The 23,930-nt window shown below is 38.9% G+C and overlaps 1 protein-coding gene across 3 annotated transcripts; it reads right to left on the bottom strand.

Moving 5' to 3' along the window:
* Nucleotides 1-4,334: 4,334 nt before the first annotated feature.
* LACC1 (laccase domain containing 1) lies at nt 4,335-16,977 on the bottom strand. 3 transcript variants are annotated; one of them, XM_027557167.1, is made up of 7 exons: nt 16,463-16,977; nt 14,072-14,676; nt 13,243-13,421; nt 9,869-10,034; nt 7,347-7,572; nt 6,764-6,924; nt 4,335-5,852 (listed from the first exon to the last, which is right to left on the bottom strand). In XM_027557167.1, exons 2-6 carry the CDS (start codon nt 14,619-14,621, stop codon nt 6,765-6,767), a joined length of 1,281 nt encoding a protein of 426 aa, XP_027412968.1. In that variant the 5' UTR covers nt 14,622-14,676; nt 16,463-16,977; the 3' UTR covers nt 4,335-5,852; nt 6,764. The 3 variants fall into 3 exon arrangements, with proteins under 3 accessions (XP_027412968.1, XP_027412970.1, XP_027412969.1); XM_027557169.1 differs by lacking the exon at nt 16,463-16,977 and adding an exon at nt 16,370-16,452; XM_027557168.1 differs by lacking the exon at nt 16,463-16,977 and having other exon boundaries at nt 14,072-15,155.
* Nucleotides 16,978-23,930: the final 6,953 nt, after the last annotated feature.

The following is a 23,930-nucleotide window of genomic DNA, read 5'->3' as shown; positions in this document are numbered from 1 at the left end:
ATACTGCCACACTTGCATCATATCCGTTTTATTATTAAAATATTTCATAGTAACTGGCATGTAACATATCAGTTTACTCCTCCATAGTTCAATAAGGATTAACAGACACTTTTAACAAGACTGCAATATCATTAACCCCTAGAAAAATTAAATGGCACCCCACTCCAGTACTCTTGCCTGGAAAATCCCATGGGCAGAGGAGCCTGGTGGGCTGCAGTCCATGGGGTCGCAAAGAGTCGGACACGACTGAGGGACTTCACTTTCACTTTTCACTTTCATGCATTGGAGAAGGAAATGGCAACCCACTCCAGTGTTCTTGCCTGGAGAGTCCCAGGGACGGGGAACCTGGTGGGCTGCCGTCTCTGGGGTTGCACAGAGTCGGACACGACTGAAGCGACTTAGCAGCAGCAGCAGAAAAATTAATAATTCCTGTCATTTAATACCTCAACCATATTTAAATTTTTCCCAATTGCCTCAAAAATGTAGGAACCGCTCATTACATGGGATTGTTAGGTCTAATAAACATACTTTTATCTAGAACAGTCTGCCTCCTTTTTTTGGTAAAATAGCCAATTTAGTTTTTAAAAAGTTTTACTGAAGTGTAGTTGACATCTTGGTTTTGGCTGTATCTCCTATCCTTTTTACAGTTCTTGACCAGTTGGAAACTGGATCACTTTTTTACTTCCTCGAATTTGTGGTATCAACTTAATCCTCTCTTCCACATATTTCTTATACACCGATAATTTAGCTTGAGAGCACTAACAGACTAAAACATGTGCTTAAGGAAAGTGAAGGAATAGGGAAGCACTGGTAAGATGTAAATGTAGTAATGAGTGATGCAGAAATAAGAAAATAAAGGATGAAAATGCAAAACTCAATTGTCACATAAATCAATCTAATTTACACTCAAATGTTTCTCATGAAATGAGTACCCTTTTTTATTGTTAGAAAGGACTGTAGTAGTTCGAGCTATTGCATCGGCTAGAAATTTTAATTGCTTAAGAAGATAGAGTAACTGGACACCCCAGCCTTCTGAGAATTAAAAAGCTTGCTCCAGATACAAAAAGTACATAGTTCACCTCAGGCCCCTGACACAAACACAGGGGGGATGTGACATAAGCATATCTTTTTCTACACAGAAAATGCATCTGTGGGGAGAGTATGAGAAGTTTGTCTCCACATAACTGACATGTGATCATTGAGTCCAAACTAAATTAAATCCAGAAAAAACAGTACTGGCAGATTTCCTCTTCCTTAGTTACAGGATGACCTAGCATGGAACAGTGCATTACTTACAGGAGCTGCCTCATCTTTGCCATCACAAGTAAAGTTTAAAACATTGCCTACAATGGAAACGGGCATGCTCTAGGCCAGAGTTCCCATAAACACTACAGTGAGCACAGGGACCACGCTTCCATCCTTTACTGCACGATTCACAAAATTTTTATACAGAGAAACCTGATCCACTGCATCCAGTGTATTTTGTGTGAATTTACACTAGCTAGGGCGAACAGGCTATGTATCTTACATGGCACATAGATATTTCTCATTTACTATTTAGCACACACACAGATCCACGTCTACACACACAAATACACAGATAACTGAGTGGACTTCTACAGATTGAAGGCATTCTCTAAAAGTTCACATAAAGAAGTAGGATGGATACATTGGAAGGATAACTTCAGGAAAACCAGGTGAAAAAAATGTAAAATCCCACTTTGAGATATAAAATGATGTAATTCATATGTCATTGTCCTCTTAGTTCCAGCTTATGAATCCATGGGTATTATCTGTTTGCCACGTGACACAGAGTAAGCTTCTCTGAATTTCCTCCCTCAAAATCTACTTACAGAAAAGCAGTTACTGGAGATTCTGTAGAAGTGAGACCCAGGGAGGTGAGGATTCCTAAATGTTTTTATCTACTTGAAAGTGTAAAGAAGTTGTATCTAAAATGAGAGCTTTACAAGTATTTTGTACAAACACATAGGTTAAGATTGGTTCAACTTTATACCAAGCAACAGAACAGAGCTACTTGTAGAAAGTAGCAGAGCTACTACCTCGTCATGGAAAGACCATTTTTTTGCATTGCTTTGTAAAGCAATGGAGTATAGCATAATTAGTCACTATGCTACCCCTTGGGATTTCAAATTACAATTAGATAAATTTTAGTTTGATAATTAGTACCTCTAAAAAATGATCTCCTGAACTCTGATTTAAAAAATTAATTTATCGTCTCACTAAAATGATAACTTGTATTTCCTATGTGCAGTTAGAAGCAGTACCGAGATTGAAAACAGAACAAAACTTACTAAAAGTCATCATTGTAGTTACACCCTGAAAGTCCCAGAAACCTACATACAAATGCTTAAACGTGAGAGAGACTCTTGTAGAGGCAATAAGATATGACCATTTAACAGTAACAGTCTGTTTCTGAGTTATTGAATCAATACTTCTCACTCAGTAAAATTGCAAGGAGACAACTTCTCTTTATATGCTTTGACACAGATAATCCAGTCATAAATAATCAAATGTAATTTTTTTCAAAAATAATTTTTTATTTGGCTTTGGAATATTTTGGTACATAAAGTAAAACATGGCTACCTAATACTCTGCATTCAACAGATTAATATAGAGCGACAAATTGGAAAATTACCCATTTTTCTCAGTGGAATTATTCTTTAATCTTATAATCGTGAAACAAAAGAGTATTTTGCATGAGTTTGAAATTGCTCTTATAATTTGTATTTAATGCCTTCCCTGAATTGGAAGACATGAGGTATTTTAAAAAATGTATTTATTTTTTAACTGAAGTATAATTGTTTTACAAAATGTTTTCTGCCAAATATCAACATGAATTAACCAGAGGTATACATATGTTCCCTCCGTCTTGAACCTTCTTCCCATCTCCCTCCCCACCCCACCCCTCTAGGTTGTTACAGAGCCCCTGTTTGAGTTTCCTGAGACATACAGAAAATCCCCATTGGCTATCCATTTTACATATGGTAATGTAAGTTTCCATGTTACTCTCTCCATACATCTCACCCTCTCCTTCCTCCCCCAATCTGTCCATAAGTCTGTTCTTTATGTCTGTTTCTCCACTGCTGCCCTGCAAATAATTTCATCAGCACCATCTCTCTAGATTCCATATATATGCGTTGAAAGTCAAAGTGAAGTCGTTCAGTCGTGTCCAACTCTTTGCGATCCCATGGACTGTAGCCTACCAAGCTCCTCTGTCCATGGGTTTTTCCAGGCAATAGCACTGGAGTGGACTGCCATTTCCTTCTCCAGATATATGTGTTAGTACCCGACATTTATCTTGTCTTTCTTACTTTGAAATGAGATATTTTATATAAATTTCTCATGAGTTTCATAAAAGAATTAAACAAACAAGGTATCAGGTTGTCACAACCATACAACACATATCACAGTATTGAAATTGTTGTATTGACTGTCACCTTTCACTGGATATTAAAAAAATATGGGCTACAACTGTATTTTTTAATCTACCCTAGCACCTCAACAAAATTTTGACTGAGTATAAGAATACTGACATTAACAAAAAGTCGTAAAATTTTAATTTAGATAGCTTTGATTAACTGTAAAATCTGAAATGAGATATGGGGTCACAAGACATATAGGTTCAAATCTTACTTTATCACAATTTATGTGATTTCAGTCTCTAACTCATCGGGGGTCATCTGAACAAAAGGAATAGCACCTGACTTATGTACTTTAGAGTACCTGTAGGGTAAAATGAGGTAATGGATGAGAAGTACCAAACAAACGTAATTTTCTGCATATTCAGGTAAGAAATACATGTACGAAATAAGAAATCCTTTTAAGGTTCACTGTGACAAAATTCATGGTAAAAATAGGTACCATACCATTTCCCCAAGTGAAAACACCTTTTCTCTTCAGCCTACACATACGCTTAAAACTACTCACCCCCGCCCCTCCACACACACAGTATACATATACACCCCTTGTGTCAAAATACAGCCCCCAGTGTTTTATGTCCTCTGGACTTCCCTGGTAGCTCAGATGGTAAAGCATCTGCCTACAGTGCGGGAGACCCGGGTTCAATCCCTGGGTCGGGAAGATCTCCTGGAGAAGGAAATGGCAACTCACTCCAGTATTCTTGCCTGGAAAATCTCATGGGCAGAGGAGCCTGCTGGGCTACAGTCCATGGGGTCGAAAAGTCAGACACACCTGAGCAACTTCACTTACTTCAATAAATACTAGCAAAGTAGTGTTGACACTGGTGCATCCTCTTCCTCAAAGCACTGAAATCCATCACCACAATGACCCATAGAACAGCCTCAACACAGTAATCTACTAGCTTCTTATTTATTTTTGTGTTTTGGCTGCAACCAGCGGCATGCAGGATGATCCCTCCCACCCCTGGCCAGGGATCAAATTCAGGCCTCCGTGGTGGAAACACCAAATCCTAACCACTATGCCACCAGGAACTCCCTGAAGATTTCTTTTTGAGTACTTCTCATATTTATGCTGGCTTCTCTCCCCAAAATGACTGTATATATATATTTTTTTCTAGATTAATCTTTTTTACTGGTTCAGTTTCTGGCTCTTCAAATGCAGGTGTGTAAGGTTTCATCCTTGGACCTCCTTTTTTCTCACTCTGTGTTTCTGTGAAGATGACTCAGCCTATTCTAGTAGACCCAGGCACTATCTCTGCACAGCCAACTCCCAAATCTCTCTTTATTCATGGCTCCTTCCCAGGTTCCAGGTCTCTATATCTAATTGTTGATCACATATTTCCATCTGGAAGCCCTTCAGTCTATGTGTCAAATTCATTATTCCTCCCGTGTCCCAAACCTCTTCCCCATCTTGGCTGCCCCTCCAGATAGTCATCAAGCAGAGACTGGGGAGTTATCAGGGATTTCCCCACTGGTCCTCACCTCTCACCTCCATGCTCTAGGAATAGGATCTGCAGATTCCGTCTCTGAAATGTCATACTATTTCATTTACTCTCAATTTTAATTTCCACTGCATTCGGGCTTCATTATTTTTTAAAGTATTCTGATTGTCTCTTAACTAATCTCTCTGCTTTAGTCTCTCACAAATCCATCATGTTAATATAATGCCAAGGACATAAAAACACTCTCCTACTTTCTATACCTACTCTTTGCCTGGAAAATAAACTCCAAAATTCTTTGACATAGCAGTCAAGACCCTAATTTGTTTCTAACCTGTTTTTCCAGTAACTCCTACCCACACCCTCCTCTTTCTAGAACACTTTCAGTTTCATGCCCTAGTTTATGGTATTCCCTTAACCTGTTATGGTTGTTCTTTTTTTGTCAAAAGTCTGTATGTCTTTCAGATCCATGTGACAAGTCATTTTCTCTGCAATACCTTCTCCAGTCTGTGTTCCAGATAGAATTAATCCTCCTTCTCCTGTACTCTTCTGCTGTTAAAATTAAACTTAAGTGTTAGAAGTGTTTATCTCTTTCACTACATTAGACTCAAAGGGAAAAAGTATTACTCATCTTGATTTCATCTATGATTCACGGAATGCTTGACAAATAGAGGCTACCCAATAAATACTAAACTGAATAGACTTATTCCTGATGTATGTAACAAATACAGAGGACAAACTTTAAGAATAATTCTTATCTGTATAACATACAAACTGTATCATATTGATTTTGTGTCAGTTATTGTTAAAATCAATAAATCATTTGGCTTTGGATAATAATGAAAGTATATATGAAAGTTGAATTATTCATTGTAATCCTTTTGGTTTTAAGTATATTAAACAGCTACATTTCTTTCTTACAGTTGGTTTGGAAGGAAGCAGGAAATAGTTATGCAAAAATCCAGTCAAGTATCTGTAAAAATACATAGAAATCAAATATGAGACCGTTAGTAGTGCTATTAAAGGAATCACTAAATTTATTAAAGTCTTTTGTATATTAAAGAGTTAAAGACATTGTAAAGACTAAAAACAATATTCAGTTAAAATAACCTTAAAGAAAATCAGATATATGCTAAAGAGTTAGTGCCATATCACTGTCACAAAATTTTGTATAACCAAAAAAATCCATCTCTAAGAAATACTAATTTAATGAAATTACACTCAATCCTGTTCTATGATTGTAGCTCAAGTGTCAGCAAACTATACCCTGTGGACCAAATCTGGCCCCTCACCTGTTTTTTTGTCAACAGAATTTTACTGAAGTACAGACATATTCATTCATTTCTGCTTCTGTCTGCTTTTGCTCTACAAAAGCAGACTTGTATAGCTGAACAGAGACGATGTGTCCCACAACACCTAAAATGTGTACTATCTAGATCTTTAAAAAAATTGACCAACTCCTGCTACAGATAACCAGTTGGAAGTTTGGTTTTAAAACTAGGCTGGTCTGTGTATGTATTATTACTCTAGAATTTAGGTTTTTAAGCAAGGATTTCTTCTTAAAACTCAAAAGAATTTAAAAAATTATAAAGATGTTATGATAAAAATAGAAGATGTTGAGCATATAGGAGAGTTAAATGGCATACAAAAAGGATTTAATGAAAAATTGTTTTACTTTTATACTCTTATATATACTTATACTTTCCTTTTATATTAGAGTACATCACTGAAAATGAACTGTTCTACCATTATTGTTTCACTAAAAAGTAGAAAATTAATTCTTCCTACAGGAATAAAGGAGTGAAGTTAAGTACAATTATTTTTCAAAATGAGGGGAGGGAAAGGTGGAAGCAGGGAGGAGAAGGGAGAGAGAAGCTACTGTACCTCATTCTCTAACTGAGATGAAGCCAATCTGTGTACCAAAGTTAGGGCCATCGCGGACATGGGAAAAATACTTGTCAGGATGACAAGATGTACAGAGGTTGAGATCCTGGTTCTGGTCCTGAATATTCTGTGGTAGAATTCCTCCCTGTTCTAGAAGAATCCTTAGGATAAAGATTTTTCGAAAAACAGAAACTTTACCAACAGACAAAGCAGCATGGAAAAAGCATTGATATTAGTGTAAAAGAACTCTGGAAAAGATCTGCTTGGAATAATGCAAGTTGTCATTCAGTTACAGAACAGGGACACAACAGGAAATGGTAGATTTCACCATTACAATTCTGGACTGAAATCAGTCGTTATTGTTGTTTAATCGCTAAGTCCTGTCTGACTCTTTTGTGATCCCATGGACTACAGCCTGCCAGGTTCCTCTGTCCATGATGTTTCCCAGGCAAAAAAACTGGAGTGGGTTACCATTTCCTTCTCCAGGGAATCTTCCCAACCCAGCGATCAAACCCACATCTCCTGCATTGGTAGGCGAGTTCTTTACCACTAAACCAACAGGGTAGCCTGAAATCAAACATACCTAGTGGCTTTACGGATGTCAACATAGGGATTTGGTGAGTCCAACAGCCGTACACATCCGGGATCAAGATTATGAAATGCCTTTGCTGATTCCCTTGGAAGAGTAAAACAGCACGGTCCGACTGAAGGCCCCAATACAACAATAATGTCTTCCAAACTGCAGCCATATTCTGCTCTCATAGCGTTCACTGTAGCCATAGCAACACCTAACATGGTACCTCTCCAACCTAGTAAATAGGAAGAAAGAGAGCTAAGCAAAGTCCTAACATAACAAAATTCATCTTAATTTATATCTAAGTTAAAAATGAGCAGGGTCAGTTTATGTATTTTTCCTAAGGGTCCTTTCACCTCTTAGTTATTGTGAATAATTTATGTTTTGAGCATAGGTGTTTAAATATCCTATTGACATCCTGCTTTAAATTCTTTGGATATATGTTCAGAAGTGGAACTGTTGGATAATATGAATTCTATTTAAAACTTTTTGAGGAATCATCACAGTTTTTCATGGCAGCTGCATCATTTTATACTCCCACCAATAGTGCATCATGGTTTCCATTTCTCTTCAACAAAACTTATTTTCATTTTTAAAAAAATATCAGCCATTCTAACGGATGTGAGGTGATATCCTGTGGTTTTTATTTGCTTTTTCCAAATTAGTGATGTTGGGCGTCTTTTCACATTTTTACTGACCATTTGTATATCATCTTTGGAGAAAGATCTACTAACGTCCTTTACCCATTTTTCAATCAAATCTTTTAGTTTTTGTTGTTGTTGAACTGTAGGTATTCTTTTTGTATTTTGAATATTAACTCCTTATTAGATGTATGAACTGCAAATATTTACTCTCAATCTGTTGGGCTGACTTTTTACTTTGTTGATTGTGTTCTTTGATGCACAGAAATTTGTTTTTGATAAAATCCAACTTATCTATTTTTACTTCTGTTGCTTGTGCTTTTGGTATCATATCTAAGAAACCATTGCCTAATCCAAGATCACAAGGATTTACACTTAATCTTTCATTTTTAGAGTTTTAGCTCTTACATTTAGATCTTTGATCCACTTTGAGTTAGTTTTTATATATGACGTAAGGGTCCAATGTTGTTCTTTTGCATATGCCTATCCAGTTTCCCCAGTACCATTTGTTAAAGAAATTGTCCTTTCCCCATTGTATAGTCTAGGTACCTTGTCAAAAATCATCTGACCCTATTGCAAGGGTTTGTTTCTGGAATGTCTATTCCATTCCATTGCTCTATTGTCTTTATGCCAGTACTATACATACTGTTTTGATTACTGTAGCTTTATAATAAGTTTTGAAATTAAGAAGTATGAGACATCTAACTTTGTTCCTTTTCAAGACTGTTTCATTTATCTTTCATAATTTTAAATTTAATGTTTCAAAACCCAGGAAGTAACAAATAATATTCACGTTTTATATCCAGGAACTAAGACTCATATTTTAAATAACTTTTGACAATGTTAAATAGTAAACCTGACTTCTAGTCATTCAATTCCATTACTTTAGTTAGATCAAAACAAACAAAAAACCACTTTATTTGTCTATAGTCTAAAATGCAAACAAAGTAGCCATAGATTTACAAGCACTCCTCATTTTACATAGACTCATTACCACTGGATAATCTAAATAGTATTTTTAAAAAACTTCCAACAAACAAAATTCCAAAACCTTAACAAACATAGCACCTAAAAATTCTTTGTTCTTATTTTCAGAGAATAGTTAAAGCTAATCAACTATAACATATTAAACTACATGCAATTTTCCAAACATATCTTGTTTTTTACCTTTACACTTGCTGCTGCATTTCAAAAACACCTTCTATGACATGTCTAACCTTCCTATTCCCTATTACCTAGACTTCAAGGGTAGACTTCTCAAACCAGAGACAATACAACTCAGTACAACTCCCCTGGGAATGTTTTGAAAAGCATAAAGGCTTTTCTTTTTGGTTATTACAACAAGTACAACTGGCATTAAGAATTTTGAAAGCCAAGCAAACTTAAGTCTGCAATGTAAGACTATCTTGCCCCAAATGTTAATAACACTCCTGCTGAGAAACATTGGTACCTAGCCAAATCCTACAAATCTCCCAGGAATCAGCCTAGGTAACTGCTTTCTTTAGGGATTATACTCTGAGTCACATAATTTGACGTAAGTACTCCTTGTATTTGCTCCTGACCTAAGAGTCTACTAGCCCTCTTCTATCTTTACTTATCACCATGGGTAGTAATTAACTATTTAAATGCTGGGAAAGACTGAGGGCAGGAAGAGAAGGGAATGACAGAGGATGAGATGGTTGAATGGCATCGTCGATTTAATGGCCATGAGTTTGAGCAAGCTCTGGGAGATGGTGAAGGACAGGGAAGCCTGGAGTGCTGCAGCCCATGAGGTCACAGAGAGTCAGACCATTACTTACAGAATGAACAAAAACAATGTCCATCAGAGAAAAATTATAACTTTCCCCCCAAATTGGTAAAAATCCTAGGTGCTTAACTAAGTACACTTACCAGAGTGAGCAACCCCACATGCTTTTTTGACAGGATCTGCAAAAACTATCGGAATACAGTCAGCACCAAGAGCTGCTATTGTGACTCCTCTTTGATTTGTGGTGATTCCATCATAAGATTCAGGCTCCTTCCTTCCCATAATCCAGACATCATTGGCATGATCAGTCTAATACCAAAGATGTGAAATAAAAATGTTTTTAAAATAGAATTTCTCATACCATAAGCTTTTCTGAAAGTATGTATTTTGTACAAAATTATATAACCAGTTTAAGGTTACTAGCATTCCTTAAATACATCAGGTCCATATATATATAATAACAAATTTATTTAACTCTATGATATGATAATCTCTATGTATTTTCCTCAAAGGAAAACAGACTTCAACATTTAAAAAAAATCAAAATAGTACTGATGAACCTATTTGTAGTGCAGGAATAGACACGCATACAAGTGTAGTATTCACAAGTGTTCACAAGTGTAGTGAACAGACTTGTGGTCACAGCAGGAGGGCAGGGAAGAGAGGGTGGGATCAGTTGAGAGTAGTATTGACATATATACACTTCCATATGTAAAACAGATAGCCAATGGGAGGTTCAAAAGGGAGGAGATATATACATACTTGTGGCTGATTCACATTGTGGTACGGCAGAAACTAACACAACATTGTAAAGCAATTCAGTTCAGTTCAGTTCAGTTCAGTCGCTCAGTCGTGTCCGACTCTTTGCGACTCCATGAATCACAGCACGCCAGGCCTCCCTGTTCATCACCAACACCCGGAATTCACCCAAACTCATGTGCATCGAGTTGGTGATGCCATCCAGCCATCTCATCCTCTGTCATCCCCTTCTCCTCCTGCCCCCAATCCCTCCCAGCATCAGCTGACTTTTCCAATGAATCAACTCTTCACATGAAGTGGCCAAAGTATTGGAGTTTAAGCCTCAGCATGAGTCCTTCCAATGAACACCCAGGACTGGTCTCCTTTAGGATGGACTGGCTGGATCTCCTTGCAGTCCAAGGGACTCTCAAGAGTCTTCTCCAACACCACAGTTCAAAAGCATCAATTCTTCGGCACTCAGCCTTCTTCACAGTCCAACTCTCACATCCATACATGACCACTGGAAAAACCATAGTCTTGACTAGACGGACCTTTGTTGGCAAAGTAATGTCTCTGCTTCTTAATACGCTATCTAGGCTGGTCATAACTTTCCTCCCAAGGAGTAAGCGTCTTTTAATTTCATGGCTGCAATCACCATCTGCAGTGATTTTGGAACCCCCCAAAATAAAGTCTGACACTGTTTCCACCATTTCCCCATCTATTTCCCATGAAGTGATGGGACCAGATGCCATGATCCTAGTTTTCTGAATCTTGAGCTTTAAGCCAACTTTTTCACTCTCCTCTTTCACTTTCATCAAGAGGCCCTTCAGTTCCTCTTCACTTTCTGCCTTAAGGATGTTGTCATCTGCATATCTGAGGTTATTGATATTTCTCCCAGCAATCTTGATTCCAGCTTGTACTTCTTCCAGCCCAGCATTTCTCATGATGTACTCTGCATAGAAGTTAAATAAGGAGGGTGACAATATACAGCCTTGATGTACTCCTTTTCCTATTTGGAACCAGTCTGTTGTTCCATGTCCAGTTCTAACTGTTGCTTCCTGATCTGCATATAGGTTTCTCAAGAGGCAGGTCAGGTGGTCTGGTATGCCCATCTCTTTCAGAATTTTCCACAGTTTCTTGTGATCCACACAGTCAAAGGGTTTGGCATAGTCAATAAAGCAGATATAGATGTTTTCTGGAACTCTCTTGCTTTTTTGATGATCCAGCAGATGTTGGCAATTTGGTCTCTGGTTCCTCTGCCTTTTCTAAAATCAGCTTGAACATCTGGAAGTTCACAGTTCACGTATTGCTGAAGCCTGGCTTGGAGAATTTTGAGCATTACTTTACTAGCGTGTGAGATGAGTGCAATTGTGCAGTTGTTTGAGCATTCTTTGGCACTGCCTTTCTTTGGGACTGGAATGAAAACTGATGTTTTCCAGTCCTGTGGCCATTGCTGAGTTTTCCAAATTTGCTGGCATATTGAGTGCAGCACTTTCACAGCATCATCTTTCAGGATTTTAAATAGCTCAACTGGAATTCCACCACCTCCACTAGCTTTGTTCGTAGTGATGCTTTCTAAGGTCCACTTGACTTCACATTCCAGGATGTCTGGCTCTAGGTGAGTGATCACACCATCACGATTATCTGGGTCTTGAAGATCTTTTTTGTACAGTTCTTCTGTGTATTCTTGCCATCTCTTAATATCTTCTGCTTCTGTTAGGTCCATACCATTTCTGTCATTTATTGAACCCATCTTTGCATGAAATTTTCCCTTGGTATCTCTAATTTTCCTGAAGAGATCTCCCCCAATTAAAAATAAATTAAAAAAATTCAAAATAGTCCATCCATCACGAACAGCCCTCACTAGAGATCGGTAAATCTCTAACTGCAGTAGTTGTTTAGTCACTCAGTTGTGTCCGACTCTCTTTGATTTAATTGACGGCAGCACACCAGTCTTCTCTGTCCTTCATTATCTTGTGGAATTTGCCCAAACTCATGTCCATTGAGTTGATGATGTCATCCAACCATCTCATCCTCTGTCACCCTCTTCTCCTCCTGCCCTCAATCTTTGCCAGCATTAGGGTCTAAACCTAATAGCAGTACCTTCCACGAAGTACTAATTGACTGAAAGAAATTAAATTTCCAAGTCAATAATATCTTTACTTTTCCTGGAGTCAGAGAAATCTAGAATCCTGTAAGAAACAATTATCAGTTTTACCCTAGTTCCTCCTAGTGTTGATATAGAAAACAATGGCTTTTCTCTCCCACCATTCAGGAAACTTACCTCTAAATCAAAAAGGCAGTGGTACTATACTCTGGGGCTTTCCTCATGGTTCAGTGGTTAAAAAACAAACAAAAAAAACTCACCTACCAATGTAGGAGACTCAGGTTTGATCCCTGGGTCGGGAAGATACCCTGGAGAAGGAAATGGCAACCCACTCCAGTATTCTTGCCTGGGAAATCCCATAGACAGAGGAGCCAGTGGGCTACAGTCCATGGGGTCACAAGAATCGGACACAACTTAGTGAGTAAAAAACAACTATACTTTTAGATGTAAGGAGTTCCAGATGTGTGTGTGTGTGTGTGTGTGTGTATTATATCACAGAATTGATCTTTAGAATATGATATGTATCTCTAAGAAAAATAATCACAAACATTATCCTAAGTTTTAGATAAAACATTAGATGTAAACATTAAATAGCTTATTTAAAGTCCATATAGTCATTGTCAGAGTCAAGAATATACTTTAAATCTTCCAAAATATGAAACAAAATTGTACCTTTATTTGGTAAAATTTATTCACATTAAATCCTGCAGCCTTCCCCAACCTACGCAGATTTTCTTGAACAACAGCCTTGGGATCTCTCCGTTTGGAACTACTGAAGAGATTGAATGAGCTAAGAGTTGGTATGTAAGATATCCCACCTGTTCTTGTAGTAAATCCATGTATGAAAGTATCTGTTGAGGATAAACAATGAAGATTAAAACCAGGCTGTACAAAAGACTATAAAGCCTTACAAAAACCCAGTCTCTCATTAAGACTTTCCCTAATAACCTCACCCTGCATTAGTTTATCCAGTTTCTAATTTCTACAGCTCTTTATAGCTTCATCTGTTCTTATGACACAATGTTTTGAGTTTGTTTTACCTTCTCCATGGGATTACTGCTCTTCAAAGGGTATCTTTTCCCCATTAGTTTTTGTTATCCCAATAGCATATAGCTCACAGTAAATATCCTTTTACTAATAAGTGAGATTGACTGTTTTAAATTTCACTCTTCTGTGAAGGCACTACGGAGTTAAGGTTTCAGAATTTCTAAGTAGGAAATGCTTAGGGTCATAAATCTCACCTAAAACCAAGGCTGGGGGACTTGTCTTAAAGCTGAATTTGCATAAAGCAAATTTATTTAGAGTGGCTTTGAAGGGACTATCCCTTCACACTCGTGACTCTATAAGGCTGTCCATGACACTCCCATGTTGTAACTGATGCTAAGGAACACATAATCTCACACCAGTCTACAAAAGAAGCAAGGTTAAAAGCGATGAACAACCTGTAAAGAAAGACTCGCTTTTCATATTCAAGTAAAACAACTGATAGTGTTTAACATACCTGGGATCAAAGGAGATGTGATAATGGTTAATTCTCCCTTCAGTGCCGGCAAACTTCTCAAATATGTTTCTATTTCATTCTGGATTGCTTCTAGTTCTTGAGATGTGATTATGTTTACTTCAGTAGACTGTTTCAAAAGACCTCCCTTCAAAGTCATCTGTAGATCTTCAAACTCAAAATTGTAAACATCAGTAAAGAGTTGATCAATGAAAGCCTTCATTAATGTCTTCCGGTGCACAGGCACAATTACCTTAATGCAACTCAAATTCCTTTCATCAACTTTTTGTTTAATTGTATACAAAGAGGCAGCCATGCTGGGATTGCTAACAATCTCAAATTCTCTCAAGAGAGCTGATAATCCATTGCCTGTTTCTAATTCACAGTTATCATGGTCACAGCTGATGTTACTACAACACATTATGCAAAAGAACTTGGCCTTGGCACCATGGTGATATCGGACTGCATTCAATATCTTTAATAATGTCTGATGACAGTTTTTCTGAGAGTTCAGTTTCAAACCAAAGAGATCAATCAACACTGCTTCTGCCATCCTTCAATTCTGTACAAAGTTCTTGAATGAAGTTTGTGTGTCCCCCAAAATTCACCTGTAAAGAAAAATTAGCATAAGTAAGAATGCAAAATTATATCAATATAGTTATAGTTACAACGGAAACTTGTGGATGGGTAAAAAGAAGAATTGCATTGATTTAAAAATGTAACCAGAATAGCGAGCCTGTACTCCTCCCAGAAAAGCTAATCCACTGTTTATCAGAAGAAAACCATGACAATGAAAGCAAAACCAGCTCTTAATTCATTTTGTGAGTGTACTTTACCTCTTTCCAGTAGAACAACAGGTTTTGTTTTGTTTTCAGATAATAAATTTTAAGCGAGGAATTACTTATTGACTTGGAGGAAGTCCTGTTTTTTAATTACAGGGTGTCAATGTATCATTGATATATCATTAATCCTGACATGATAGGCTTGTTAGGTCACATCCCTTCCTAAGAGATACCTGGGCCTTCAGTTCAGTTACTCAGTCATGTCTGACTCTTTGCAACCCCATGAATTGCAGCATGCCAGCCCTCCCTTTCCATCACCAAATCCCGGAGTTCACCCAAACTCATGTGCATTGAGTTGGTGATGCTATCCAGCCATTTCATCCTCCGTCATCCCCTTCTCCTCCTGCCCCCAATCCCTCCCAGCATCAGGGTCTTTTCCAATGAGTCAAGTCTTTGCATGAGGTGGCCAAAGTACTGGAGTTTCAGCTTTAGCATCAGTCCTTCCAATGAACACCCAGGACTGATCTCCTTTAGGAAGGACTGGTTTGGTTGGACCTCCTTGCAGTCCAAGGGACTCTCAAGAGTCTTCTCCAACACCACAGTTCAAAAGCATCAAGTCTTCGGCGCTCAGATTTCTTCACACTCCAGCTTTCACATCCATACAAGACCACTGGAAAAACCATAGCCTTGACTAGATGGACCTTTGTTGGCAAAGATATGTCTCTGCTTCTTAACATGCTATCTAGGTTGGTCATAATTTTCCTTCCAAGGAGTAAGCGTCTTTTAATTTCATGGCTGCAATCACCATCTGCAGTGATTTTGGAGCCCCCCAAAATAAAGTCTGACACTGTTTCCACTGTTTCCCCATCTATTTCCCATTAAGTGATAGGGCCAGATGCCATGTCTTAATACCTTGGCCTTAAGTTCAATAAAATTAAATGGAGTTGCATTTAAAATTAAAAAAGTTTTTTTTTTTTTTTTCAGAAAAATTGTATTTCTGCCCACCCCCCGCCCCCCCCCCAAACAGACTCACAGGTATGAGCGGTTACCAGCAGGTTGAGGGAAGGCAGAGAGGGGCAAGATAGGGGTAAGGGGATTAAGATACAAACTACTATTTATAAAATAAATAAGCTACACGGGTATATTGTACCCCACAAAGAATACAGCCAGTATTTGCGAATAACCTTAAATGGCGTATAATTTATAAAAACGTTGACTCACCATGTTGAACCCAAAATTAATATTGTAAATTAACTGTACTTCAATTAAAAAAAAAAAAATCCGTTTTGAAGGTTAAGAGCAGAGATGACCGAGAGGTTTGCCTCCAGCATTCACGGGTATGGCAGCACCTCGTTACATTAGCACTTGGCACTCGGTCCCTTCCTAAGTCCAACGGTCACGCAAGCAACTGCCATTTGGATCACGTGCGCACCCCCCACCCCGCCCGGCTCTCCTCACCCCTGCCCCCGCCCCAGCCCGGCTCTCCTCACTCCCCGACTACACGCACACGGTTTCTCACCCCAGCCCCTGCCGGCCCCTCCGGGCTGCCGCTCTGTCTCTGGTGACCCCTCCGGTGTCAGCCTCTGCCCCTCCTAACCCCCGCCCTCCGCACCGAGTAAAGCCGCACGACAGACGCCTCGGCCACCGCCCGGTAGACGCTCGGCCCCGTGGGTCGGCCGCTGCCCACATGCCGGGCCCTCGCCCCGACTCCTGCAGCCCCTGCGGGCCTTTCTGACGGTCGGGCGCACACTCGAGGCCGTCCTCCGTCACTTTCGGTTGCACGCTCGGCGGCGAGCTCGAGCTCTGAGGCGTCTGCCGGCCCCGGTCCTGAGCCTGAATGAGACCCAGAGGCCGCGAGCGTGCGCCCCCGCAGTCTTCAGCCGGGTGCCCGCCGCTGTGAGGGCGGCGCCCGTCCCGCCTCAGCCGCTGCACCAGTTCGACTGCGGACGGCGCACCCGCCCCGCTTCCACCCGACGGCTGCGGAGGCCGGGCCGGGGGGCCGGGGGACGGGGAGCGGGAGCGACCCGGGGGGCGGACGCGCTGGAGCGCCGGGAACCGTCAGCAGTTCCGGGTTCGGCGGCCGCCAGCCCGCACCCGCCGCGCGGCTCCTGGAGGAGGAACGGGAACCGAGCAGCGGCCGGGCCGAGGGGAGCTATAGGCAGGTCCGCGGGCGGGAGGCGGGGCGGGTGAGGGGCGGGCGGGCCGTGAGGCAGCGGGCCGGCCTCCTGACGGGGCGCACGGCGGAGGGGGCGCGGCCGCCTTCCTCCCCGGGCGAGGACGCCCTCTCCTGAGGCCGCGCTCTGCGCGCTCGGGACCCCCAGTTTCATCCTCAGAGCCCTGGCCCAAGAACCTCCTTATGTTAGCACTTGGCACTGTGTCTCGTCCAAGTTCACTTACTGCGCCTCCTGAGGCAGATTTTTTTTCTTTCATCTTTACTGTTTGGCTTTGTTTCCAGAAACAAGTTGGCGGAACCCTCCTTTGCCTTTTTTGCTGATCCCGGCTAACTTTCTGACTAGACTTCATAGCTCCTTCACGTGTGTGGATAAACCGATGTCCTTATAAAAATATGGGCCAAGCATAGAAAATTAGAAGGCACTGACCTTAAGAGTTGTGATAAAAATGTAAATTAGCACCCCTTTCTCCCCTCAAAGAGCGTAACATTTGTTTATTTTAAAATACTGAACAGCTCCTACCTATGTAGACGGTAGATGCTATGGCCAAAGGGAAACTATCTCCAACTGTCAAAGCGCAGGAGACAAGGTGCTTCCTGTGGCACTGGTTATGATGGAAGGAGGGGTCCCTTTTTTCTGACAGTTGCTCACATGAGAAGTTCTGAAGAATGTTTCCCTGAAAGAATCTCAGCAATCTGGGAGTTTAGAAGAGCACTGGGAACTGAGACTGCTGCTATTCTGTTTGAGTAGAGAATATGGTCCCCAATCCACCCACCAGTTAACCCACTCTTCAGTATCTGGCAGATTTTTTTTTTTCTGAAAACTGTATTTTCATTATTTTTCTGGACATTAAGAGCACTGAGTGGTAGGTGTAGCAGCGGATCCCCTCTGCCCCAAGCTTGTTTTATGTTGAATATCACTGTAAACAAAATGGAGGTCTTTAGTTACAAAGCTGGGTTAAAACATTTATGTCTGGTTTTATAGACGATGGTGGGCATTTATGTCCTGTCATGCAACAGTAAACAAGTTAAAAAGAAATATTTCAAAATAGAGAAGCCGTCAGGGAAGAGAAAGTTTGTCATTATACTGTATTTACAAACCATTTCCTTTCACCATCCGGTCCAGGACTATGGCCTGATCTGACACTCATCTCATCCCCATTCCTCCACTCCAGTGGTTCTCAATCCTGGTGGCCCATCAGAACTACAAGTAGAACTTTAAAAAGCAGAAATGCAGGGACCACCCCCCTCTACCACCTCCAGATACACATTTGAATCTGAAACTCAAGGAGTCAAGTCTCAGCCTGTTTTGCTTTGCTTTTTGTTTTGTTTTAATCTCTACAGATGATTCAGATGCATAATTAGATTTGAAAAAATGACTTCCCTATTACCAAACCACTCAAACTAAAGGTTGTTTCTTGGAACACCATATGATTTCATCCTTTATTTATTTATTTTTTTGATTTCATTTTTTACATAAACTATTTCTTCTACTTAGAACACTGTTCTCTATATATACTTTTTTTAAAAACAGCTACTTGTTCAAGACCCTCCAAGCTCAAATATAACCTTCCTTGAAGCCCCATCCCCTCACCAAGCACAATCAACTACTTTGAGCATTTTGTTTGTACAGGAGAAGCTCATTCATAGATGCAGTCTGGATCCATAACCAAGCAATACATTGAAAAAGTCAATTAAAGATTAAATTGTATACTTCATAAATATGAACACGGTAGTATATAAATTATATCTAAATAAAACTGTTTCAAAGGAAAGTTAAACCAGTCATGAAAAAGTATAAAAAATATACCATAATACCTTAAAGTTTCTTTTTTTAACCTGAAACAGCTACATGCTTGTTTGCCAGTCTGTTGAGGGCACAGCCTTTTGCCACAGCCTGTACATGGCCTCCAGATTAGAGTTCTGCATCATATTGCTACCGTAAAGTACACTTCCCAACCATCAGCTAAGCTTTCTCAAAATTTCATTCTTTTAAGAGGAAAATGAGGCTTCCTGAGTGGTGCTAGCGGTAGAGAACCTACCTGCCAATACAGGAGAGACATAGGTTCTATGAATCCTTGGGCCAGGAAGATGCCCTGGTGAAAGGAATGGCAACCCACTCCAGTATTCTTGCCTGGAGAATCCCATGGACAGAGGAGTCTGGCGGGCTACAGTCCATGGGATCGCAAGGAGTTGGACACAACTGAAGCGACTTATCATGCACGCAAGAGACACTTGTGAAGCTATGGGAGTGCAAATTGCTTCTTTATAATCTTTTTATAGTTATCTCACTCATTCAAGCAACTCACCTTAATTGGGTCTTGAAAAATGTAAATGTAGCTTTTAAAGAACAAACTTTTTTTCCCACACTATTACATTGGTTTACTTAAGACTTAATTAAATTGTGAAAGCACAGTGACAGGTTCAACTGGCATAAACAGGTTTGAGAACAAACAAGTGACATTGTCAGATGTACAGTTTTCACTGGTAGCAGCAGGAGTGGGCAGACTCATTGGAGAATGGCTTTCTAACCCTTCAGCATTCAGCATGCACATTGAGCATGATGTGGAGATTTGCAGCTTATGATTTAAAAGGAAATAGAATGAGTTAATTGGTGAGAGGTTAAGTGTGGGTAGACTTAGAAAACACACACTGTACCTCTACATTTTCATTATTTGACTTTGCATCTACTTCACCCATAGAGACTTAAAAAGTCTTTGGGGGACAGAGATAGTGCCTGGCTGTTAAGGGGAACCATTGGGAAAATCACCAGGAGTTGTTACATCACCATGTAAATCCTTATCTTGATAATTTTAAAACTGGTAACAGTTGTCTTTAAACCATTTACACTAGAGTTTATGAGTCCTTCCAGAAATGGACATAAAACATGCAAACTTCCTTGTGAAAAACTTATTAGTTTCCATAACAAATGACCAAACTGGATGGCTTAAAACAACAAAATGTGTTCTCTTGTAATTATGGAGGCAGAAATCTTTTTTAAAAATATTTATTTATGTATTTTAATTGGAGGATAATTGCTTTACAGTATTTTGATGGTTTTTGCCATACATCAGTATGAATCCATCATAGGACCTCTCCATGCTGAAGCCCCCTCCCACCTCCCTCTCCACCCTGTTCCTTCCTCCAGGTTATCACAGAGCATGGCTTTCTGTGCCCTGCTTCCTACACCAAACTCGCTCAGAGAAATCCCACCTTCGACTGAAAGCTATAAACAATGAATAATATATAAATATTCTCTACATTCTCTCTGAAAGGAACTTAAGGAACAGTACCAATCCTCTGGTTACTTTCTGTTTTCAGCAACCTGAAACTTTAATCTCATCGCCTAGCCACAGAAGAGAATAATCCCTAGTTTCAGTAGATTCTAAGACTCTGCCATATAATAAGTATGATATTATAATAATTTTTTTAATTTTAATGATTCAATTAATTTATTCTTTTGGGATGACTCTGATGTTCTAGCTTCTCTTGAAAACCTGTGGTAGAAATAGTCTTTTTTACCTGAATTGTGTATTATTGATACTTACTAATATGTGCAGTATGTTATATTTTTTCCATGATGCCTCTTTAGTTTTTTGTTGGAACTGAGCCATCCAGAACTGATTTCATTTTTTTTTTTTAGGTCTCAGTTTCCTGGAAAACTTTTATCTTTCCCCAGGTTAGTTTTCTAGCTTTCCCAGTCGAAATCAACTTGAGGTATTAAACTTCCTCTCCCACTTGGAAAACAAAACCAAAGGCAATTTCATAGCCATTTGAAAATTATCTACACAATTTTTCTCTCCTTGTTTTCTCATAAAATATTTGCTCTAAAAGAGGTGGGAGGAAATTATAAACTTAACTAAAACTACCTGGCAAGTCCACATAGCAGTATTTTCCATTCTGGATGAAAAATGATGTTTATGTGACATGGATGCACATGGATGGCTGCCTCTTAATTCTTTTAAGCCGGAAGCTCTCAAAACTCTGGGGTTGGGAGGGTGGGGGGAAGGATTTGACAGCCTTGCTTTATTTTGTTCATTAACTTAGAGGGAGGTACTAGATGATGAATTTCCAAAAGCTGGAAACATGGCCTTTTAAAAATCTCCTCCCAAGGGCCAATTATAGGCACTTGCCTCTTGAATTCAAATGAGATGGTGCACAAATGTTGTTTATTACAATGCCTAAGTACATACTGAATACCTAATGTTAATTTGGATCCTAATTCAAATTTCATGCTTCCTACTTGGATGAAATTAGGCAAATTTCCTAATTTCTCCAAATTTTAGTTTCCTTATTTTCAAAATATAGGTAAAAATAATGTCTAGACTGTAGGACTGCTCTGAAGGATAAAATAGATAATCTATGTGAAAGTTGTTGCTTAGTCACTAAGTCATGTCTGGCTCTTTGCAACCCCATGGACTGTAGCCTGCCAGGCTCCTCTATCCATGGAATTTCCCAGGCAAGAAGACTGGAGCAGGTTGCCGTTTCCTCCTCCAGAGGATCTTCCCAACCCAGGAATCAAACCCATGTCTCCTGCATTGGCCAGTGGATTCTTTACCACTGAGCCACCAGGAATGACCCCACTATGTGGAAATACTTACAGGTAATTAATAAATATTGGCTGTAGTTAATATTTGAAGGCAAAAGGAGAAGAGGGCAGAAGAGGATGAGATGGTAAGATGGCATCATCGACTCAATGGATGTGAATTTGAGCAAACTCTGGGAGATAGAGAAGGACAGGGAAGCCTGGTGTGCTGTAGTCCATGGGGTTTTAAAGAGTCAGACATGACTTAACGACTAAACAACAGTAGTTAATATAGGACATGGTGGTTTATTATAGTATTTCCATTGCATTGTTTTCTGTAAAGCTAGTTATTTAGTTGAAAGTGTTTTTCCTAAATGATTTTTTACATGTAATACTTGTCTATTATCAAATACTGTAGATATTATAAGGTTTTTATTTTTAAAATCAGAGTCACTTAATTCATATTTATATTTCCCACAATGTTTTGTATATATATATATGTACCCATATGTGGCTTGAATGAAAGAATAACTGATATTGTCTAATCTCTAAACTCTTGTTTTCATTGATTTATGCAATTTTAAGGAATTATCAGTAGATGGCAGTAGTTTATTTTCATTTTTATTTTTTGTCCATTTTAGGGAGATCTGGAAAAAAAACAATTACTTTCTCAATTTTAAACTAGATATTCTTTCATGAATAGCTTGTTTAAAGAAACATCACCCAATAGTTCTTCAGTGTATGCTGCTTCAGGAGTAGAGATCCAAAAGTACCAATTACTTTATTTTTACTGTAAAAATCTAATTTTCTATTTTTTTTTTGGTTTCTTCATCAAATACTTTGTAGAGAATATGAAAATGAATAAGACACTGTATTTACTTTCCTGGAGCTTATAGTATAATAAGGAAATACAGTATAAAATACTGTAAATTCAGTAATAGGAATAGAAATAGTTGAGTGGCAGAAATTTGCTAAATACATTCATTATTTCACTTCATCCTCACAGTAATCTAATGAGGCTGCTACTATTATCGATAAGGAATCTGAGTCTCAGGTTGGAAAGAATTTACCTAGTAAACTAGCAGTTGCTCAACCTTGGTTCAAGATTAGCCCTTACTCCAAGACCTAGTAGTATCTACCTCATAGGGCTAAATAAGTTAATATTTATAAATCGAATATTTATAGAGTTCCCACACATAGCACAGAATCAGCAGTATATAATGTTCATTTTTTAGAAATCTAAAACATTTAGAACAGTGGGGCAAAAAACTAAAGCACTATTTAGTTGTTTATCTTTATAATCAATTGAGAGAACTCACTGAAAGTGTAAATGTAGACGGTATGCATTTTCAACATAGGTAACACTAAGAATAACATCTGTAACCATGAAACCCATACAAAAAAGCTAAAGAGCTTGGATTCATTGGCATATATCTGGGGGCAGAAAAGACAGAGTAATGGCATGAGTGAATGGACTCAGTATCAGGGAAGACTTCGTGGAGGAGGCAGATCAGAAGTGAGGTTTGAAGAAAGGAAGTAATGTGAATAAACAGGAAAGAATCATATATTCTCAGAGGTGATTATGACACTGTTGAGTATTTCTCTCAGGACTTCTTTAGCTTAATAAGATATTTCTGGATAGATTTGAGTTTCCTGACTTAGGAAGTGATTTAACTTTGTTGTTTTTATCAGATTGCAATCTTTTAAAATTTTGTTTTTTAAAAACACTTATAACTAGTATACAAGTACTCTGTATCAATATTTAACCAATCTTTAGAAAGATATTTAGTGATTTTGCACACTCCCTTGTGGAAGCTTCCTTATATACATGCCTTACTGTTATGATAATATTTTACTTCTTTTGGCTGGCAAAGTCTATCATGACTTTAGTATGATTTGGAAAGATTCACAAGTTCTATAAAAAATCAACTAAGATTTTTTTTAAAAGATGTCACCTAAAAAGAAAAATCCATATGTTCAAATGTTAAGCAGAAACATTACATTCCTTTTATTAATCATGCATAATTGTGTGATTTCTTCTGTACAGGAATGGACAGGTAAAATCAGATATGCTTTTTCCAAAAACTGGTAATGTCTTTAATTCTGCCAACTCAGCATTCATTCATTGCATTCATTCCCTGGTAGAGGAAAGAACTCTTTCTTTTCACCTTTCAAGATAGAAAAATATCTCCCCCTTCATCTCATCAGTTTCTCCTAAGTATAGAAGAGGTTGGTGATTTTAAACCTGTATGAGGCTTACCCTGGCTGGCACTGGACAGGAATGCCATTGCTAATCCATCTTGTTACTGTTTTTCACATATTCTGGTTGTAGTTTTAGAATACACTTCACAATAGTACTGGAGATAATTATTTACTTAAGATATA

Source organism: Bos indicus x Bos taurus, chromosome 12, assembly GCF_003369695.1.
Source record: "Bos indicus x Bos taurus breed Angus x Brahman F1 hybrid chromosome 12, Bos_hybrid_MaternalHap_v2.0, whole genome shotgun sequence".
In the NCBI taxonomy this organism is placed as follows: domain Eukaryota; kingdom Metazoa; phylum Chordata; class Mammalia; order Artiodactyla; family Bovidae; genus Bos; species Bos indicus x Bos taurus.
This window is presented reverse-complemented; position numbering and strand designations above follow the sequence as displayed.